The 18255-nt window shown below is 32.3% G+C and overlaps 2 protein-coding genes across 2 annotated transcripts; both read left to right on the top strand.

Moving 5' to 3' along the window:
• Nucleotides 1–8690: 8690 nt before the first annotated feature.
• On the top strand, nucleotides 8691–12737 carry LOC105172536 (uncharacterized). Its single transcript, XM_088885898.1, has 8 exons — nucleotides 8691–9177; nucleotides 9292–9381; nucleotides 9962–10130; nucleotides 10280–10369; nucleotides 10908–10993; nucleotides 11149–11197; nucleotides 11986–12116; nucleotides 12599–12737. Exons 1-8 carry the CDS (start codon nucleotides 8915–8917, stop codon nucleotides 12657–12659), a joined length of 939 nt encoding a protein of 312 aa, XP_088742024.1. The 5' UTR covers nucleotides 8691–8914; the 3' UTR covers nucleotides 12660–12737.
• Nucleotides 12738–14161: 1424 nt separating this feature from the next.
• On the top strand, nucleotides 14162–17043 carry LOC105172537 (uncharacterized protein At5g49945). The gene is made up of 3 exons (XM_011094017.3): nucleotides 14162–15352; nucleotides 16054–16257; nucleotides 16336–17043. The coding sequence occupies exons 1-3, from the start codon at nucleotides 14261–14263 to the stop codon at nucleotides 16564–16566; spliced, it is 1527 nt and encodes a 508-aa protein (XP_011092319.1). The 5' UTR covers nucleotides 14162–14260; the 3' UTR covers nucleotides 16567–17043.
• The last annotated feature ends 1212 nt before the right edge of the window (nucleotides 17044–18255 follow it).

Genomic DNA, 18255 nt, shown 5'->3' with positions numbered 1-18255 from the left:
TGACCCTTTCTTAATAATTATTTTTGGAATTAAATTACATCAGAAACAATATTAAATAATTAGAATTTAATTCAATTTACCTTACTGGATATTGCAAAGGAACATATTATCCCCTTATGAAAAAAATAGTAATTTACCTCCCGGGGTTAATTAAAATAACAATTACGGAGGTAAATTGCTTCGTTTTAAAAAACACAAGGGGATAAATTACTGTATTCTAAAAAGCACAGGGAAGATAAATTGCTAACTTTTTTTCATATGGAGTAACGTGCTCATTTGCAATATCACATGAGAGTTACTTGTATTTTTTCCTAAATAATTATCTAGTATACCCGTGAAATAATTTGTATTTTTAGTTCCATAATAATTATTTTTCTTCAAATTATCTATTATACCCATTAAATAATTTTTTAAATTTCCTTTATAAACCTTAAAAATGATGTTATTTTTTTTAGAATTTAACTACGATGTGCATTTACACAATTAATTATAAAATTATGAATTTAAATTGTGTAATTATTTTTTTAATAAAATTAATTATCTCATCATTAAAAATCATGAAATTTCAACCGTAGGAATTGGATAACATCTTATCTTCTACTCTCAGATAAAATTCACCAATCAATAATATTGTGGTAAACACTGAACACGTCTCTATCCAACGTGAGAAACACGTTTTCAATTTCAGAAACGTTACCCTCCATCCTATTCTCATCCTCCTACTCCAAACCTGCAACTATTATTTGCTAAAACTTGCAGGAAATTAAATAAATTTACCATCTAATATTTAATTTCAACATGCAGGAAATATATTGGAAAAACTTGCAACCAAACCCCACGTGATATTACAAATGAGCAAATTATCCCTTATAAAAAAAAAAATAATTTATTTTCTTGTGTTTTTCTATACAAAACAATTTACATTCTTATATTTTTTAAAATAAAGCTATTTACATCCCTATACTTTTTAAAATAAAGCAATTTACCTTCATGTCCAACGAGGTAAATTGCTTTATTTTTAAAAATAATAAAAAGAACAGGAAGGTAAATTACTAGTTATTTTTTTTTTCATAAAATGATAATTTGTTCATTTATAATATCATACTTTTTTCAAACTGTACATCAGTCCATAAAAAGTATACTCACTTTCGATTTATCAAACTAACTTAGGTTAAAATTTTACTCGAAAAGGCCGTCTACAAATATTTATAAAAATCATTACCCATTATAAAATTCGTAATGTATCTTAATTTATAATTATTACAAAACTTTAAGAAAAAACTCATAGTAATTTAACCATAATTTTATGACATACCTCAATGATTCCATGCATGTTCGTTTCTCTTATGATGTCATGATTGAATGGTTTCATAATTGTTTCATGTTCAAAGACAAAGAAGAAGTATTGGTCGTGTTGGTAATCCTCTCATTGCAAGAAATCTATTGATTTTTCCAAACTTCAAACCGTTGTAGATTGTTAAGTTGACAGGAGCTCATGTCATGACCCTACAACAAAATTTAATATTCACTATAAATTTATCAAATTTGTATTAAAATCTTAGTAAATAATTACTTATTAATTATGATTAAATAAAAAATTAATGCAAAAATTTGTATTATTAATTATAAAATTTATTTTTGTTATAGCTATGAATCATAACAAATATTTTAATCACACTCGCAAAAATTAAAGTTAATAATCGTTGCGTACTCGTAGTCAATGACTATTCACAACAACTATTTTATTTCTAACCATAGTTATATATAAATTTCTTCTAGTATTGCTAAACCTTGTTCGGGATGGTACGTAACGGGTCTGAATTAGACGTGGACCCGAAACTGTCCTGTTTGCAAAGATTTGAAACCATAATCAGGTCTGAGGTCTGGACGTTTCGGTACGGATTTGGCCCGAGATCGTTCACTAACCGGGTTATTTTAATATTTTTCTTATATATATATATATATATATGAAGCATATTTATACATGTATAAAAAAAGAATGCCTGTATTTTCTTTTATAATTACATAGAATACATTAAAAAATTATATTTTTGTAAATTAAAATAATAATTCAAAATAATTTTAAGTTTCAATGTAAACATAGATAACATATATTTTGAAAATTTTAATACTTTAGAGTCCAAAATACGTACGTATAAAGTCATATTTTAAAGAATTTAGTCAAGTTTAGCTGGTCCAACTTGACGAGTTTAAGTCAAGGATCGGTCGCATCCTGAGTGTACAAAAATCTTGACGGATTGGTTCTCGAGTTTAGGAGGATTGTAATTTTACAAAAGACAAATATATTAACACCCCGTCAAGAATTACACTTACAAAATTTATAAAAAGAAATAGATATATCTATGTCATTACAACATAAAATTTTAGGGAATATTAATATAATTTATCCAAAATTGAAAGATATCTTAGTTTTTTTTTTGTAATTTAAAATGAAAGATATCTTGTTAGAACACAACAAAAGCATACATCTGTACCGCCGTACAGAAATATTATGTTTGATTTTGTACTTGTCATTTTCTGACATGCCCTATCAAAATAATTAACTTGGCTTATAATATTTGAGGTTGTTCTTTTTCCATGAAAAATAATTCTTGAAATGTCCTTTATTTGGATTGACAAATATGTGTCTTAATATATTAATTATCAGTATTATTTAGATTATAGTTTCAATTGTGGATAATCACACCGTCTTCTTCTTAGATTTAGTGAATTATACATAAATTTTTTATAATTTAAAAAATTATACACTTAATACTTTTCATGTGTGTTTTTATCCAAATATGATTTTTCTATTAGTTAAATTAATAGAATTTGTTAATATTATTAAAAAAAAGATTTGAATGAAGTTTCATATTTACCCCAAATTGACTTATAGATTTATTGTAGGTCAAATAAATCTTTTCTGACCAAGTTACCCTTATAAGGATGAAGATGTATCTCATTACATTCATTTGTGTGTGAAGATGTATAAGGGTAGTTTGATCAGAAAATATTTATTTGACTTTTAATAAGTTGATTAAGGGTAAATATATATTTGCATTTAATTATTTTGTCGATAACAGTAAATTTCTTAAATTTTGACTAACAGATAGATCTATTTATTGGACGAAAACAGCTTAATGCAATTTGCAAATAAGTTGGATTTTTTACCACTATTTTCCCTAACTATTTTTTTTGTGTATTTAAAAAATGTGCCGTCCCTATAATGATTAAAATTCAATCACCTATTAGGGTAATTAAGTAATTTGATGTCGATGAGGCTTAATTTAGCTGGCGAAACTAAGACTCCATGACGTTAGAGGTTATGAGTTCGAACCCGCTTTATACCTGCAATGTTGTTTCTACTGAATACTGGGTGGTGTTTCTACTGTAATAATAGGCGTTGGTTTGATTTAGTGTATTATTATTGGTCATAGTATGATTGTTATAATTGTTTGTTAAATATTAATATTCGATAGAAATTATTATTATTAACTTGTTTCAATTAGAATTCTTAAAATAAAATATTATAATTAAAATTCTTAAAATTAAAAATTATAATTAAAATTTTACATTATAATTATTTATCTTCTACTTTTTGTTTAAACTAAATTTTGACTAAAATTAATAAATTATAAATTAAAATAATTTGTGTATTTTATTTATTTTTTATTAAAATAAGTAAAATAAATGTTTTATTATTTATTAATTTGATTGTCAATGGTGGTTTCGCAAAAAATAAAAATAAAACTATAATTTTTATCACAATGACATTTTGGTCAATTCACCATATAAAATGGATGTAAACCTAACAGATTGGGCTTATTGTTAAACAGCCGATAAAATCCAGGGGATGTTGATAATTTTTTAAAAATGAACAAGTATTCATAATTATGTTAAACCTCAAGAGAGATTGTTGTAATTTATCCCTTCAAATGTTATATCTTGTAGGAATCGATCTCATTTAAAGATCTTGTACAACTTAAAATTGTATATAAATCTAATAATACGAGCCACTTTAATAGTAATTGTCTATCTAAATTAATAATAATTATCTTTTTATTATAAAACTTGATATTAATAATTAATATATTAAGGTCTTATTTACTTAGCGTGATGAGATTTAAATGGTACAGATAATTTTAAAATTGTAATCTAGCCATAATAAGTTATAATATCGGGCAGATTCTAAACAGAGTATACCAAAAATTGAATTTGATTAAGTGGGATATTCAAACTAATAACTCAAAATAAATATGGTGTAATTATCATAATTACCTGATATCATCACATAATTGTAACGGAATACTGCAAGACCTGTTCAGTTCGGTTAATTGAAAGTTCGATTCACCGTTTTCAAGAACTGAAACTGAACCAGACATAGTCGGTTTGGTTTCGTTATAACCGATTTTTTTTGGGATTTTTTCATTTTTTTAACAAAAAAATCGATTTATTTAAAAAAATTATATAAATAAGTTTAGTTTTTTTTTAATTTTTGTCCAAAAATACATGTACAAAAATATTAAAATCTAAAAGATAAAATATATAATGAATAAAATATTTATAAATGCAATTTTCGTAATAGATTAAAATTGTAATAATAAAAATCATATGCATTATATTAAAATATTTATTTACAAAAATATTATCAAAATACTAAATTATTGATTAAGCTTGTCATTAGATAATATCAACTAAAAAAGCATATTTCAAATATTTGAAGAATAAAGGTTGAAAATTGAGGAACGAGTTAGAAGAGAGAGAGAAGCGAAAGAGTAAAGTTAAAAGTAAATTATATAATATATAATAATATATTTTAATATAATTACTAAAACTAAAATATATAAAAAAAAATGATTTTCAATTTAGTTCAGTCGCCAAGTCTAGAAAAAAAAAACCTAACTGTCTAAAATCAAATTGAAATTTCTATTCGACTGGTTAATCAAATTGTGAACACCTTTAAATACTCCTCAAATATAATAGAAAAAAACAGAAGGGCATAATATTACCCAAAGTTATTTAATTTTTTATTAATAAAAAAAATTATATTAATATAATTATTTTTAATATATTAATAATAATATGTCTAGTCGTGTTTTAAAATCACGACTAGACTATAAAAAAGTGGTAAAAATTAATTTTCTGCACAAGTCGCGATCACAGATCGCGACTTCATGTCGTGATTAGGGATCACGACACCAAGTCGCGATCTCTAATCACGACTTGGCTATTTTTTTCTTTTTTTTCTGTTTAATTAATTTTGTATAATTTAATTATATATAATTAATTTTTAACAACATATTAAAATTCAAAAAATTAATAAAATTAACATTGTATTAATTTAAAAAATTAAGTGTATGAATGTAATAGTGTATATTTTTGTACAATTGTAAAAAATACAAGAAGTATACAATTATTCCTGGCAACCCAGTACCGACACATCTGATTGTGTTGAAGAATTTCTGTGTTGGGCTTGTTGTCTGTCGTGCATGCGTTTGCGCCCAATCCATCTCGTTGTGAATACGTGTTGTTTAATTTCGACCAAGGTGCGAAGAAATACGAATAGTAGGATCGTAGACCAACTCAAATCCCGGTACATGCCAATAATCTTCGGAATGCACATGTTCAAAAGACTTAGAATATGTATTCTTATAAGCCATTATATCGTAATAATCCTTTACTATTGATGCAACATTAATCATGTATGCAACGCATACCTTTTGAGCGTGACTGCAAGGAACACCAAATTGAGTCCACTTGCCGCAAGAACATTCTCGGTTCGCAATTTTGACAACGTGGGTGTTGACTCCATGTCCACTGTGACGTCTTGTAACAACTGAGGCGGACTGTTGTAACTGATGATATTTGGTGACGGTATGCTCAACAGAATTTTGATGCCAACGTGTGAATATTTTATGTGTAAAATCCGTCCAACAACCAAAAAATCCGTCCATAGTTGGTTGTTAGCCAATATTACAGAACTTCTCGCTAACCTCTCACGGAAATAATGGACACTTCGCTGAAACGTCATCTCAACAATTGCTGTCAACGGTAGGCAGCGAGCGCCTTTCAATACTCCATTTATACATTCCGACATATTTGTCGTCAGAATTCCGTATCGTCATCTACTGATAGACGTGTAGAAAGCGGGTACTAACCTGAAGAAGTACCTATGTTGCAAGTTGTGGTACATTGGTATATAATATACATATTTTATTTTAGATTTTTTTTAACAACACAAGGCTCATTATTTTTCTACAATTTTCAGGCAAATGAGGTGAATGCCCTTGAAACGTTATGTCGATCTAAACCACTAAATATTATTGGTGGATAGATTTGAACATGGGTTACATATTATCAAGGAAGTTATAACCCAACAGCCACAACAAATTGCTTCTCCATCCGATGATGCTTCCACAATATTCCACAGACAAAGAAGAAGTTCTAGCTGAATGTCTACTGGTTCAGTTGAATGTCATGATATTGGGGTGGATATAGCTGGTCCTTCTACAGTATATACACCTCAAGATTATTACGTGCCTCAACCTCCTCAAGATTATTATATGCCTCAACCATCTCAAGTGATTGATTTCAATCGACTCCATATATGCCAAACCAAACACAAGATTATTCTCCACAAGTACATCTTGACCTTAGTCTTGGTATTAATCAACTATATGCACAAGGATACAATATTTCACTAATTTTATTTCCATCGTCTGGTGCATATCGTGACAATGTGGAGTCTAGTTCTGCAACAACATCAAGTCGGTTCGGTGGTTATGAAAATGAGGCGCAAAATGAGCCAGTGCAAAATGTGGGCGAGGAAATAAGAAAACATCGGCGTCAACGCCACAGACGCAATTGTGGAATGGGTGGATATTTTTTACATTTGTAATTGTATAGTTCATTGTAATTTTTTACAATTGTACAAATAAATACACTATTACATTTGTACACTTAGTTATAATTTTTTAAACTAATGCAATTTTAATATTATAATTTTTTGAACTTTAATATGTTGTTAAAAATTAATTATATAATTAAATTATACAAAATATAAATAAACAAATTAAAAAAATATAAAATGGGCCAAGTCGTGAACAGAATCACGACTTGGGCTTTTGTGCATTAAAAAAATAGTTTTTAATGACGAGTCGTGATTTTAAATCACGACTCATCATATTATTATTAACATATTAAAAATAATTATATTAATATAATTTTTTTTATTAATAAAAAATTAAATAACTCATATTACCCACTTATATATATGTAGTATTTTTTAAATATATAAAAATATAAAAGTAACTAATTAATTAAAAAATCAACTATTTGCTCACATTTAATTTTAGGGTAAATTACAACGACCTCTCCTGATGTTTTACATAATTATTAATACTTTCTCGTTGTTTAAAAAGTTACCAATAACCCTCTGATTTAAACGATTGTCTAACCATAATCTCTTAGGTTTACATCTATTTCTTGTGGTGAACTGACCAAAATATCCCTACAGATTAAAAATTATAATTTTATTTTTTTTAATTTTTTATGGACTAAGTGGATAATTTTTTATAATTTTTAAAAACTTTTCATCCACCCCATTTGAGTTTTTTATAAGTTTTTAATTTTTTTTAAAAAAATAAAAAATATTATGGGGCAAAGTTGACAATTTCATACATCCATTTAAGGGTTATACAATTTCATCAAATATCAGGGGATATTTGTAATTTTTTAAACAAAGAGGGGATATTCCTAATTATGTCAAATCTCAGAAAAAATTATTGTAATTTATCCTTAATTTTATTATGTAATTAATCAATTATGATTTTGTGCAATTATTAGCCAAAATGACTTCCAATATCACAATATTTGTGAATTTAATTAGTTTTAATTCAATTTTCATAATAAATTGCTAATTATAACTATTAGGCTATCATCTATGATTTTTGAATACCTACATTAAAACCATATAGAAAAGAATCTATATTATATATACTTAGCTACAGCAACACACTCAATATGAGTGGATAATTTAAATTTTTATTATTTTTATTTAAGTATAATAAGGAAAAAAATATAAAATAAATAACTTATCACAATTAATATTTTTTCATTTTTTTAATTTTAAATGTACGTAAATAAAATATTATTATATAAAAAATTTAAACAAATGGCCATTTTGCATAAAAATAAATATGCCTAGTGTATTTTGGTTGATAAGACTTTTTGTCAATTAAAGTTAGCTATTCTAAGCCCCTCACATTTAATAAATTAGTTATCATCCCGCGATTTTTGCGAGCATATAAATTTTTTTTGGTGTGAGATAATAGAAAAAAATAAGAAATTTGTAAAATAATAAATTATAATTATAAAATCTAGTAAATATGGAGAAATAACGTGAGAGACAAATGTGGAGTAGTCGGTAGTTAAGAGGAAAAAAATAATTTTAAAATTATTAAAAAATATTAATGTTACTAATCTGATCAAATTTTTTTAAAGGGTAAATTTGGGTATTAGAAAATTAGTATTAGTTATCGTGGCACGCCGTTCCTACGTACATATAATAAATTACACTTTTTCTTTAAAAGAAAGTTAAAAATTACACATTAAACCCCATTCGAAAATTTTTTATTTATATAGATATAGTGTGTGTATGTGTGTGTGAGAGAGAGAGAGAGAACTAAGTTAGTAACGGTAATATATTGCTTTTTTATTACGCGTGTGAGGTAGTTATTGGTGGCCAAGAAATCCTTCGAATTGGGTACAGATGATCGGAGAGCCTCCTAAGTTATAACGTTCATATTATATCATATCAGACAAAACAAATTTCAGTCATACTGCACACACTACACACACCACACACATACAGTTTCTTTGCTTCGTTTTTCTATAATTTTCACACGGTTGATCTATGGAATGCTTGAATCCAATAGAGTCAGCGGCGGCTGAATCGCCATATGAGGTGTTGCTCAGGGCGGTGTTATTGATACCGGTTTCTCACTATTTATTCGGATTATCGTTGATAGTTATTGTGTTTCTGTATAATTTTCTTGAATTTCATATCCTGCAAGATTTATTCACCGGATTGAGGGGACAGAAAGTGGTTTTGACTTTCCATCCATCCTCTCAACTCTACCGCGATGTTGTCTCAAAGTGTAGAGTTCTTCATGGCAGGTATGGGACTCGTCGAAAGTCGTCTATTTAGTTGAGTTTTGCTGCATGTTTTGTTTGATGGGTTTCTCGTGTTTTTGCCTATGTTTTTCTTGCTTCCTATGCTGTCGGCATTAGGTATTTATCAACTCCATGGTTATGTAGTCCGCATCTTCAGACTGTATTTTTGCATTTTTTGGGGAATTCGCCTGTTGTCAGTTATAGAAGGTGAAGTTTGATTTCTTGCTTTTCAGTTTCTTGAATTCTGAAATGGATTTTAGAAAGTGACTTGGTACTTTTGAGTATACGGACTTGTCGAAGTTTGGTGTGTTGGATCAGGCAATTTGGTGTGATGATGCGTTCCTTAACAGATGTCTAGTTTGATGGCCATTAATAATTGTGATTTTTTAATTATCTTTTCTTTAGTCTTTACAATGTCCAGAGCACGCACATATTGTTGTTTGTTAGAAGATATGGGGAACTATTATATTTACATCTCTAACATGGTTCACATTGGCATATTGCATTATTTTCCCACTCCTTATGTCTTTCTTTTGACCAATACCATCTTTTTCGTCAATGTATCTATTCAAAGTCAAGAATATTATGCCAAGGTAGCATGCAATACAGTTGTTTTCCTCTTTGGAGTTTTATGATCTATACAATCACTGATGAAAGACTAGAATTATCTACTTCTGCAATCCAGATGTTATTCTTAGACTTTGAGATGTTCACTTCACGTCCAATAGGAAAAAATTGATCTTTTTTGCTTATTTTCACTGTCTTTACATGTGTAATTTTATATTAGGAGATACTGTAGGTACTTCGAGTTTTGTAATTCCAAATATAGTGGCCAGTGGACTATTGCCCTTTTTCCCAATCCATACCTTTTGTTTGGCCAATATCACCTTTCTGCAGCGTCTCGTATGTGGAAGTACATTTTAGCTCTACTGAAATTTACTAAGCAATATTTCCAAGTTTGCATTATGTGCACATACGTCCGCGTTGAAGTTTGATTATTTCCATAATCTGTTGTAAGAGAAAAATCAGCATTCTCTTATTTCCTACGCTTATGCAGTTAGCCCATTTGCTTTCTCTCATCCTGATCCATGATATTTTTATGCAGTATGTCAAACATCTGGCTTTCAGCATGGCTAAACATGGCTGGAATGTTGTTGTGAGCAATCATCGCGGACTTGGGGGTGTATCAATTACAGTGAGTATAATTCTTGAAAATGATGCATTTATAATTCTGATAGCTTTAGTTTTGAATAGGGAGATGTGAAGTTCTGTTGGAGGTAGCGAGCAGTTAAAAATCAATCGCAATTGTACCTTCCAAATTGAAAACTTTGTTCAATAGATTTTTGAGTATGTTCAATATTTTGTTTTCTTGGATATGTTAAATTAAATTTCTAGTCAGCACGGATATATCAACAGGTTTTCTCTGTTATTCCTTCTCTTTGAAATTTTCTCTCTCTATAATCAAACAATTGCATTTTTGTCTCATTCTATTTGTTCGATTTCGTTATATGTTTTCTATCTGCCATTCCTTTATTTTTTTGTCTTTGTTTAGAAGTTATTAATGTAATCTGTATCGAACTTCTGCTAGCTGAATGTTTTATTTATGTGGTATGTATTCTGATACTATATATGCGTAGGAAAGGTCGGGTCCTCCTAAATAATTGCTTTTCCGGTTGCTTTGTGCTATATGCAGTTGAGCTACCTTAACTTGGATTCTCCTTTATCTTTTCCAGATTTGTGACAGATTTATAAACCGTAAACTTGCCCAAAGGTTTTACAATAAAGCTCTGACCATCGGCTTGAAAGATTATGCCCATTTGTATGTCTTCGTTACCTTGTTGTTCTGTTTTCTTATTACATGTCACTTTTGTCATCAAAGTGTTTTCATATATAAGTCCATACATCGATCATTTCAATGTTCACCTAGATTTCCTCAAACTAGCAGGCTGTTTGATTGAGCATGGAATTTTGTAGGCATGAGGATGTCCTTTCTCGTCTATCAAACTGGGAAGGTGTTAAAAAGGTATTTTATGTTTTACAAATCTCTTGAGACTACTATATATATTCTTGTTTGTGCAAAATACCAGTTTAAAACATGAGTGCTTAGAATTTTTGTAGTGGACTTCCAATTTTTGAACTTCATCTGCCATTTTTGATACAAATATTCCCTTAATGTTAAACTTAAGACAATAGATCGATTGATCGAGTTGAAAATCTGTAGTGGATTTCTCGAATCCCTGGATAGCAGCACATGTTCATTAGATTCACTAGGCGGTGGTATAGCATAGAGGCAGAGGGATGTAGAAGCAGCATGAGTTTATCTTGCCTTTAGTGAAGATAATAGACTGAAATAACACCACGGCATCTCTCTTGCATCTGGAATGTTAGCTCCAGTTCAAAAGAATATATGAAATGAATGAAGTCAATTGCCTTCTCAACTGAGCTGGTTGATATCTCAATTTGTCTTCTCATAACAGCAATCCCGCCTTACCTTGGACCTTCAACCCTCAACTTTATAATTTAAATCTGTGATACTAGTAAAAGAGCAAGTAGTTTCAATATAAACTGACATAACAACCAAAATGGCAGTGACATACAGAAGGCATAAGTTTCCCATCTGTGACATTTTTGGCTTTGGATGAAGGCACAACCTGAATCAAGCTTTTTTTGGCTTGACAATGTTGACATTTCAACAAGAACTGACAAAGCTGCTGAAATATGCATTGGAATTCATTATTTCTTTTACATTGATTCTGCTGGAACATAACATTTGGCAAATGCTTGATAGCTGAATCATGTCCCTTTTGCCAGACTGTGGATACATATTACAGGCGTTCTAGCAGTTCTAATTTTGTAGGAAGTGTAACCACACCCCTTCTTTGCATTAGTTCTTTAGATGATGCAGTATGTACAAGTGAAGCCATCCCTTGGGATGAGTGCAGGTATGTACTCTGGCTATTAACTTAAATGAACCTTGAGCGTTTGTATTTCTCTTAATGGTGAGATTAGATAATATGATGAAAAATTACTATTCAATATGAAAGAGATAAATTACAGAGGACAAAAAAACAAAAGTTTGCTTTTGAAAACTTACATTCAGACTCTATGATGGTAATTAGTCCTATACTGAAAATATTTTCTTACTGTATAATTAGTTTTTACCAACTTTATTCAACAAAAATAATAAGAAGACACTAATTAATTTTAACTAATAGAATTCAAACACAGTTAGTTTATGGCTGCCAGCGTGCTACTTGAAATTATGAGTACATCGTTCGCCCGAATTGTACGAGCCACTGTCCAAGTGATAAGAGAATATATTGGATGAAATGCTGGCAAATCAAGTAATTTATATTTAATGTTATACGTACATTTATACTGTGAATTAAATGAGCATTAATTTTCATCGTTTTATTTATTACAGTTCATCTAGCAGCCGTATGACATGGACTCAGATGTCATTATGGCTTACGCCGCTGATTTGAATCCCCAACTAGGGAAATCATCATGTCCATTAGTATTTTATGCAATAGTGAAAATGCATCATCCCGAACGGGTTCCTCGCCAATTTAGGATGAGACAAAATATTCCAAAAGCGATGGATACTCGGGACATGAGCCTACATCAGATCTCTCTAGAAAATTATACGGGCACAGATTGGCACTTGCAGCACATACAATACATTACTAGATGACAAAGATGATATGACACGATTGTACAAAGGCTATCCATTTCCGATAGAAGAGAAACAAAAATAGGTTATTGGGAATGGTACTACAACATAACACGGAATTTCGTGTCGCCATCTACTGATAGACGTGTGAAAAGCGGGTACCAACTTGGAGACGCACCTATGTTGCAAGTTGTGGTACGTTGTTATATAATATCACATACTTTATTTTAAATATTTTTTTTCCAACACAACATTCATTATTTTTCTACAATTTTCAGGCAAAAGAGGTGAATGCCCTTGAAGCTTTGTGTCAATCTAGACCACAAAATATTAAAGGGTATATAGTCAATTGGTGAATAAATTCGAACATGGGTTATCAAGGAAGCCATAATCCATCAGCCACAACAAATTACTTCACCATCTGATGATGCTCCCACAACATCCCATAGGTAAAGAAGAAGTTCTAGCCGAATGTCTATTGGTTCAGTTGAATGTCATGATGTTGGGATAGATATAACTGGTCCTTCTCCACTGCTTTCTTTAGAGCACTCTCCTGGCTGGCTGTCTCTTTCTTCAATTGCCTCACCTCCCTCCTCAACTGTTGGCAGCGTCCTGTCACCTCCTTCTTGGCATCCCTTTGTTTGGCGTTCTCGTTCCTTAAGCGCTCCAACCTATCCTCCAACTTACGCCATTGGGCATCATTGAAAGGAGGGGTTCCCTATGACTTGGAAGAAAGTTCTTTATAATTTATTGTATGTTTATTTTGAAAGATTAATTTGTAGATTATTGTGTATATTTTTTTTATTAGTATGCACTCGAATATTATACTAGGCAAAGTCTTAGGGAAAAAGAATATGTATCAAATGTGAAAATATTTCTAATATATATATATATATATATATGAAGAAAAATACTTTAGGAATGTTAAAAAAATGAATAATTATATTTACATCTTTTGATTTATAATCTATTTATACAAATTATCTATATTTTTTAAAAATGTTAACATAATTTAAACAAATTATTCGCATTTTTAAAAAATTATGCATATACGATCAAAAGCATCACATTATTACACAAATTATTATATCTTTTAATTATTAAAAATAATTTTTATAATTATATAACAAAATATAATTAATTTATATAAATAGATCATAGATCAGAACCGTAGATATAATCATCACAAAAAAAATTGCAATTTTCTAAATAAAAAAAATTGAATTCTCTCTCTCTCTCTCCGCCTCTCCCAATATACATATATATATATATATATAATTTACAAATAATTATTGTTCCCCTTTGATAGGCTATTGAGCATCTAATACTAATATCGGCCCTTTGTGGCGTAGTGTGTGGAAATATTTACACTTTCTCGCAGATCAAATCAACTTCTGCTGAATTCATTCAACGATGGCGAAGAGATCTCCCTCCTCCTTCCTCATCTCCCCCCTCTCTCTCTTCCTCCCCAGAGGCGATGCTTTCCTCTACCTGTTCGCGCTTCTCTCCCTCTTCTCTCTCCTCCTCCACCACCTCTCCGCCTCCCCCACCTCCGCCCACCCCCACTTTGAGGGGTTCGATGCTGAAGAAGATGAAGATTTTGCCTTTGGAGACCCAAAAACCGACGATGTTCCGCCTCTTCGCACCCCGCCTCCCCCTATCTCTCTCTCCACTCCCACTTCCGAGTCTCACCACGGTCCTCCGGAGTCCGAAAAATCCCAGATTCAGTCCCCGCCCTCCGATCAGAGCACGAAGCCCCCTTCCACATCGGCTTTTGAGTACTGGGATGAAGATGAATTTGAAGGTATTCCTCAGAACGTAATTTCAACGCCCGAGATTGAGGGGGTTCCTGAATCTGATAGTGCTGGTTCTGAATCTGATCCCAGTCCGAGCTCTGAAAATTTAGATAAAGACCCGAAATCGGATGTGAAATTTCTGAAGAGGCTTGGTTCGTATTCGGTTGAAATTGCGTGCGTTTCGTTCTTGATTGTGTTTACGATTAATTATTTTACGGGGAAAAGAGAGAATGAGAATTTAGCCTTGGCCTGGGCTAGCAAATTTGCTACTAAAGACTCGATTTTTGACAAGAATTTCAGTTTGTTGGGAGTGGGGGACACCGATGACTCCCCACTGTTATTGCAGGAGGGGAAGAATGTGTTTAAATTTTATGCAAGCGGTAGAAGGTTTTGCTCGGGATTGCTGGCCACGATGGAGCTGAAGAGTCGGCATGATTTGATTTCGAGGTTGTATAATATGGTGGTACCCTGCAAGGATGAGATCACATTTGAGGTTTATATGAATGATGATGCAATGGATCAGGTGGTTTTTGCTTTGGCAAGAAAGAAGTTGGCAAAGACGATGCAGAAGGAGCTGAGAGACTTGCAGAGGTTGGCAGGGTTGGTGAATCCTCCGAACGGGAGGAAATGGGTTGCTGATGAGCTGCAGATAGTGGCCGAGTCTAAGGAGGTTGCTGGGGATTTGATCACTGATGCTGTGCTTGAGCAGGTACTGGTTTATGATTTGTGGCTTTCATTCTCTTTTTTACTTTGGTTTATGGAAGTGTATTTATGCTGCTATTATGAGTTATCTTCTCAATATTGTTAAAACTTAGTAGTTTAGCTCACTGGATCTGTGCATTCTGTATGCTAGAGCAATGGGATTTCTGTAAGATTTCAGTTATTAGCTGGTTGAGAAGGAGCAAATGAGGCATCTATACTCGTGCCTTTTTTTTTTTTGGGGGGGGAGGTGTAAGCTTAAGGTCGTAATCTTTAGAAGCTGGGTTAATTCAACTGTTATTTACTCAAACTTCTGACGTGGTTGAGTTTCTTTATGCTTTCAACAATCTGAAGTGGTCTGTTCTGTATAACCAGCCTGTTAAGCTCAAGTGTTTTCATACATCCGAAACTGTCACTCACTGTCCCAAGATATTGTGGATTCATTTTCTACATCCATGTTTTGTTTAATGTAACACTTTATGTAACATTCTTTCCTTTACAATATTCACTTTTGGCAATTGTTTGCTTGATGCGTGCAATCAACATTTCTATCTTCCCCAAAATTTTCTCTATCATTTCTTTGTAAAGTTTTTTCTACATAAGAAAGGAGTCAATGTTATGTCTCCAATAGTTACTTGAAAAGTGCATGTTTGATGGATTAGCTCTTTCCCCTCTGAGCTGTAATAGATGTTTCTTTTGGAATTTGTGAAGGTTTTTGGTGACAAAGCTTTTGATAAATTCGGAAAGGGTTTCATCTCGATGCATTTTTCTGACCAATACTTGGGCTCAAACAAAAAGATGCTGGTGTTTAAGTTTGCTCTCCCTGATGCAAATCACATGGCTGACATGACTCGACTGGTTGCTCTTGTACCTTATTACATTGACCTAATTGGGCGATACAAACTAAGCTCGCATGTAAGTATATATTATATCTACAACATTTAAGCATTTTGGTATAGTTGATGACTCTCTGAACTGTGACTTGTACATCAGGCTCGATCTAAAACAGATGCAGCAAGAACAAAGATTGCCCAAGAGATTTACAGAGAACTACAGAATGCCAGGCAAGAGGCCTTGCAGAAAAAGAAGGCTGAGCAAAGAAAGAAGTTGGAGGAGGCTGAAGCAAAGCTAAGTGCTGAAGCTCTTCGCAAGAAAGAGGCTAAAGATCGTGCCCGTCAAATGAAGAAGGCAATGCCGAAAATGAAGATGACTAGAGCTCATTAGATCCTAAAGTTCCAGTTAGGTATTATATTCTCATATCAGTTGTTGTCATCTTCATTTGGTTTGCCTCTCTTTCCGCATGGAAGATCTTACGTGTACCACCTGTATTAGACATCTTAGACATTGACGACCATCAGTCATCAAACATTACCACTTTGTGGTTTTTGAATGTAGCATTAGTGTCACTATGAAGATACTGGAGGCGTTCTCTTAGCAATTTCTTTGCTGCACTTTGGAACATTTTCAGTTTGCATCACTGATAGAAAGAATAGAACCGATTGAAGTGGTTGTGTTGACTATTTAAAGAGAATCTAGAAACTAGATGTCCAGACTGCAGAAATCTTGTCTGTTTTCTTGTAACGTGTTGTCGAGTCCATCATTCCACTTGAACACTGGATAAATAGCAGATGCAGTAAGTTGATTCTGCAAAATTGTTACTTTTCTTTTGGTTATTGTACAACATGTGAGAATTGCATTGCCTTCTGCAGCGTGCTTTTATTTGATGTCATTATTTTGGTAATACAATCTAGATATACTGTTACATCAATTGTCATAACATTTGGAACCAAAGCAACATGTGATTACAACTGTCAGTGTAATCAATCTTGACTGGAAAGGACACCAAAGGCCTCCCCCCCCTGTCCCTCGGATAGATAGAGGTAAAGCTGAAATTTTGATTTTCACATTGTCAAAGAGTTGAAGGGTCTTTTGCGGCAATGATGTGAACAATGAAAATAGACGGCAAGTGCTTGGTCGAACTGATTAGCTTGTTTAGGACAAGGTTCGAATCTACCACTCTGTAATGATACAACATCAAACAAATTTGTGGACAACTTGCATCCAGTTTTCCAGGATTGTTGTATATGAAGTATAGACAAAAGCGATGGACTACTGGTGTTGGCTATCTGAACTTAAAAGTGCCGGTTTATCAGTCTAAACGTAGTCTTATGTTGATTCAGAATTATCATTGTTAGAAAAAGTGGCCCAAATCCGGAAGCCCACCCACATCAAGCCCATTACCACCTGGAGGCCCCAACCCGGTACCCGACCCGCTCCACTCTGCCCGACCCGGTTTGACTAATATATGTACCCCCTTATCCTCAAACCCTAATCAGTTCTCTCTCTCTCTCCATTCGGTTCCGCCGCTTCCTCCTTCTCTCTCTCTCTAAACCGAGATGTCCGTTCGGTCTTCCTCTCCCGTCCGTTTCCGGCGGTTTCTAAGGGCCAACCTAATGGCTCTTAGGAAACCGCAGAAACTGCCTAACAAACTATATCTCCGGATGATTTCTAGCCTATAAATACGGAGGTTCCATTTCCCCTAAAAGTCTCGGCCGGAAAAAGGAAATCTGTTTTCTACTCTTGTTCTTCGTGATATCTACTCTGAGAGTGTTCTTTGTGAAAGTGAGAGTGTCCGATCTTTGTGTTCGGGTCTTGGTTGGGTGCCGAGTGTTGTGGAGCAACCGTGGGGGCTTGCCGTGTGTGGTTGGGTGCGGTATTTGTGACCGTGTCCCTTTAAGATTGGATCTGGCTCTATCTCCTGAGCCACATCCAAACAGTTGATTCGTTGTTCTATTTCTTTCTGTTTCTTTGTTATATTCTGTTCTGTAATATTTGTTATTTTCGGCCTGTAATATTGAGGAGTTTCGTACTCCGTTCATCTGTAATAGTTGATAGGCTATTATTTGAAAGAAA

This window comes from Sesamum indicum, linkage group LG10, assembly GCF_026168435.1.
Source record: "Sesamum indicum cultivar Baizhima isolate 11 linkage group LG10, ASM2616843v1, whole genome shotgun sequence".
Taxonomy (NCBI): Eukaryota; Viridiplantae; Streptophyta; class Magnoliopsida; order Lamiales; family Pedaliaceae; genus Sesamum; species Sesamum indicum.
Note: the sequence above shows the minus strand (reverse complement) of the source record. Positions and strands in the feature narration are given on the sequence as shown.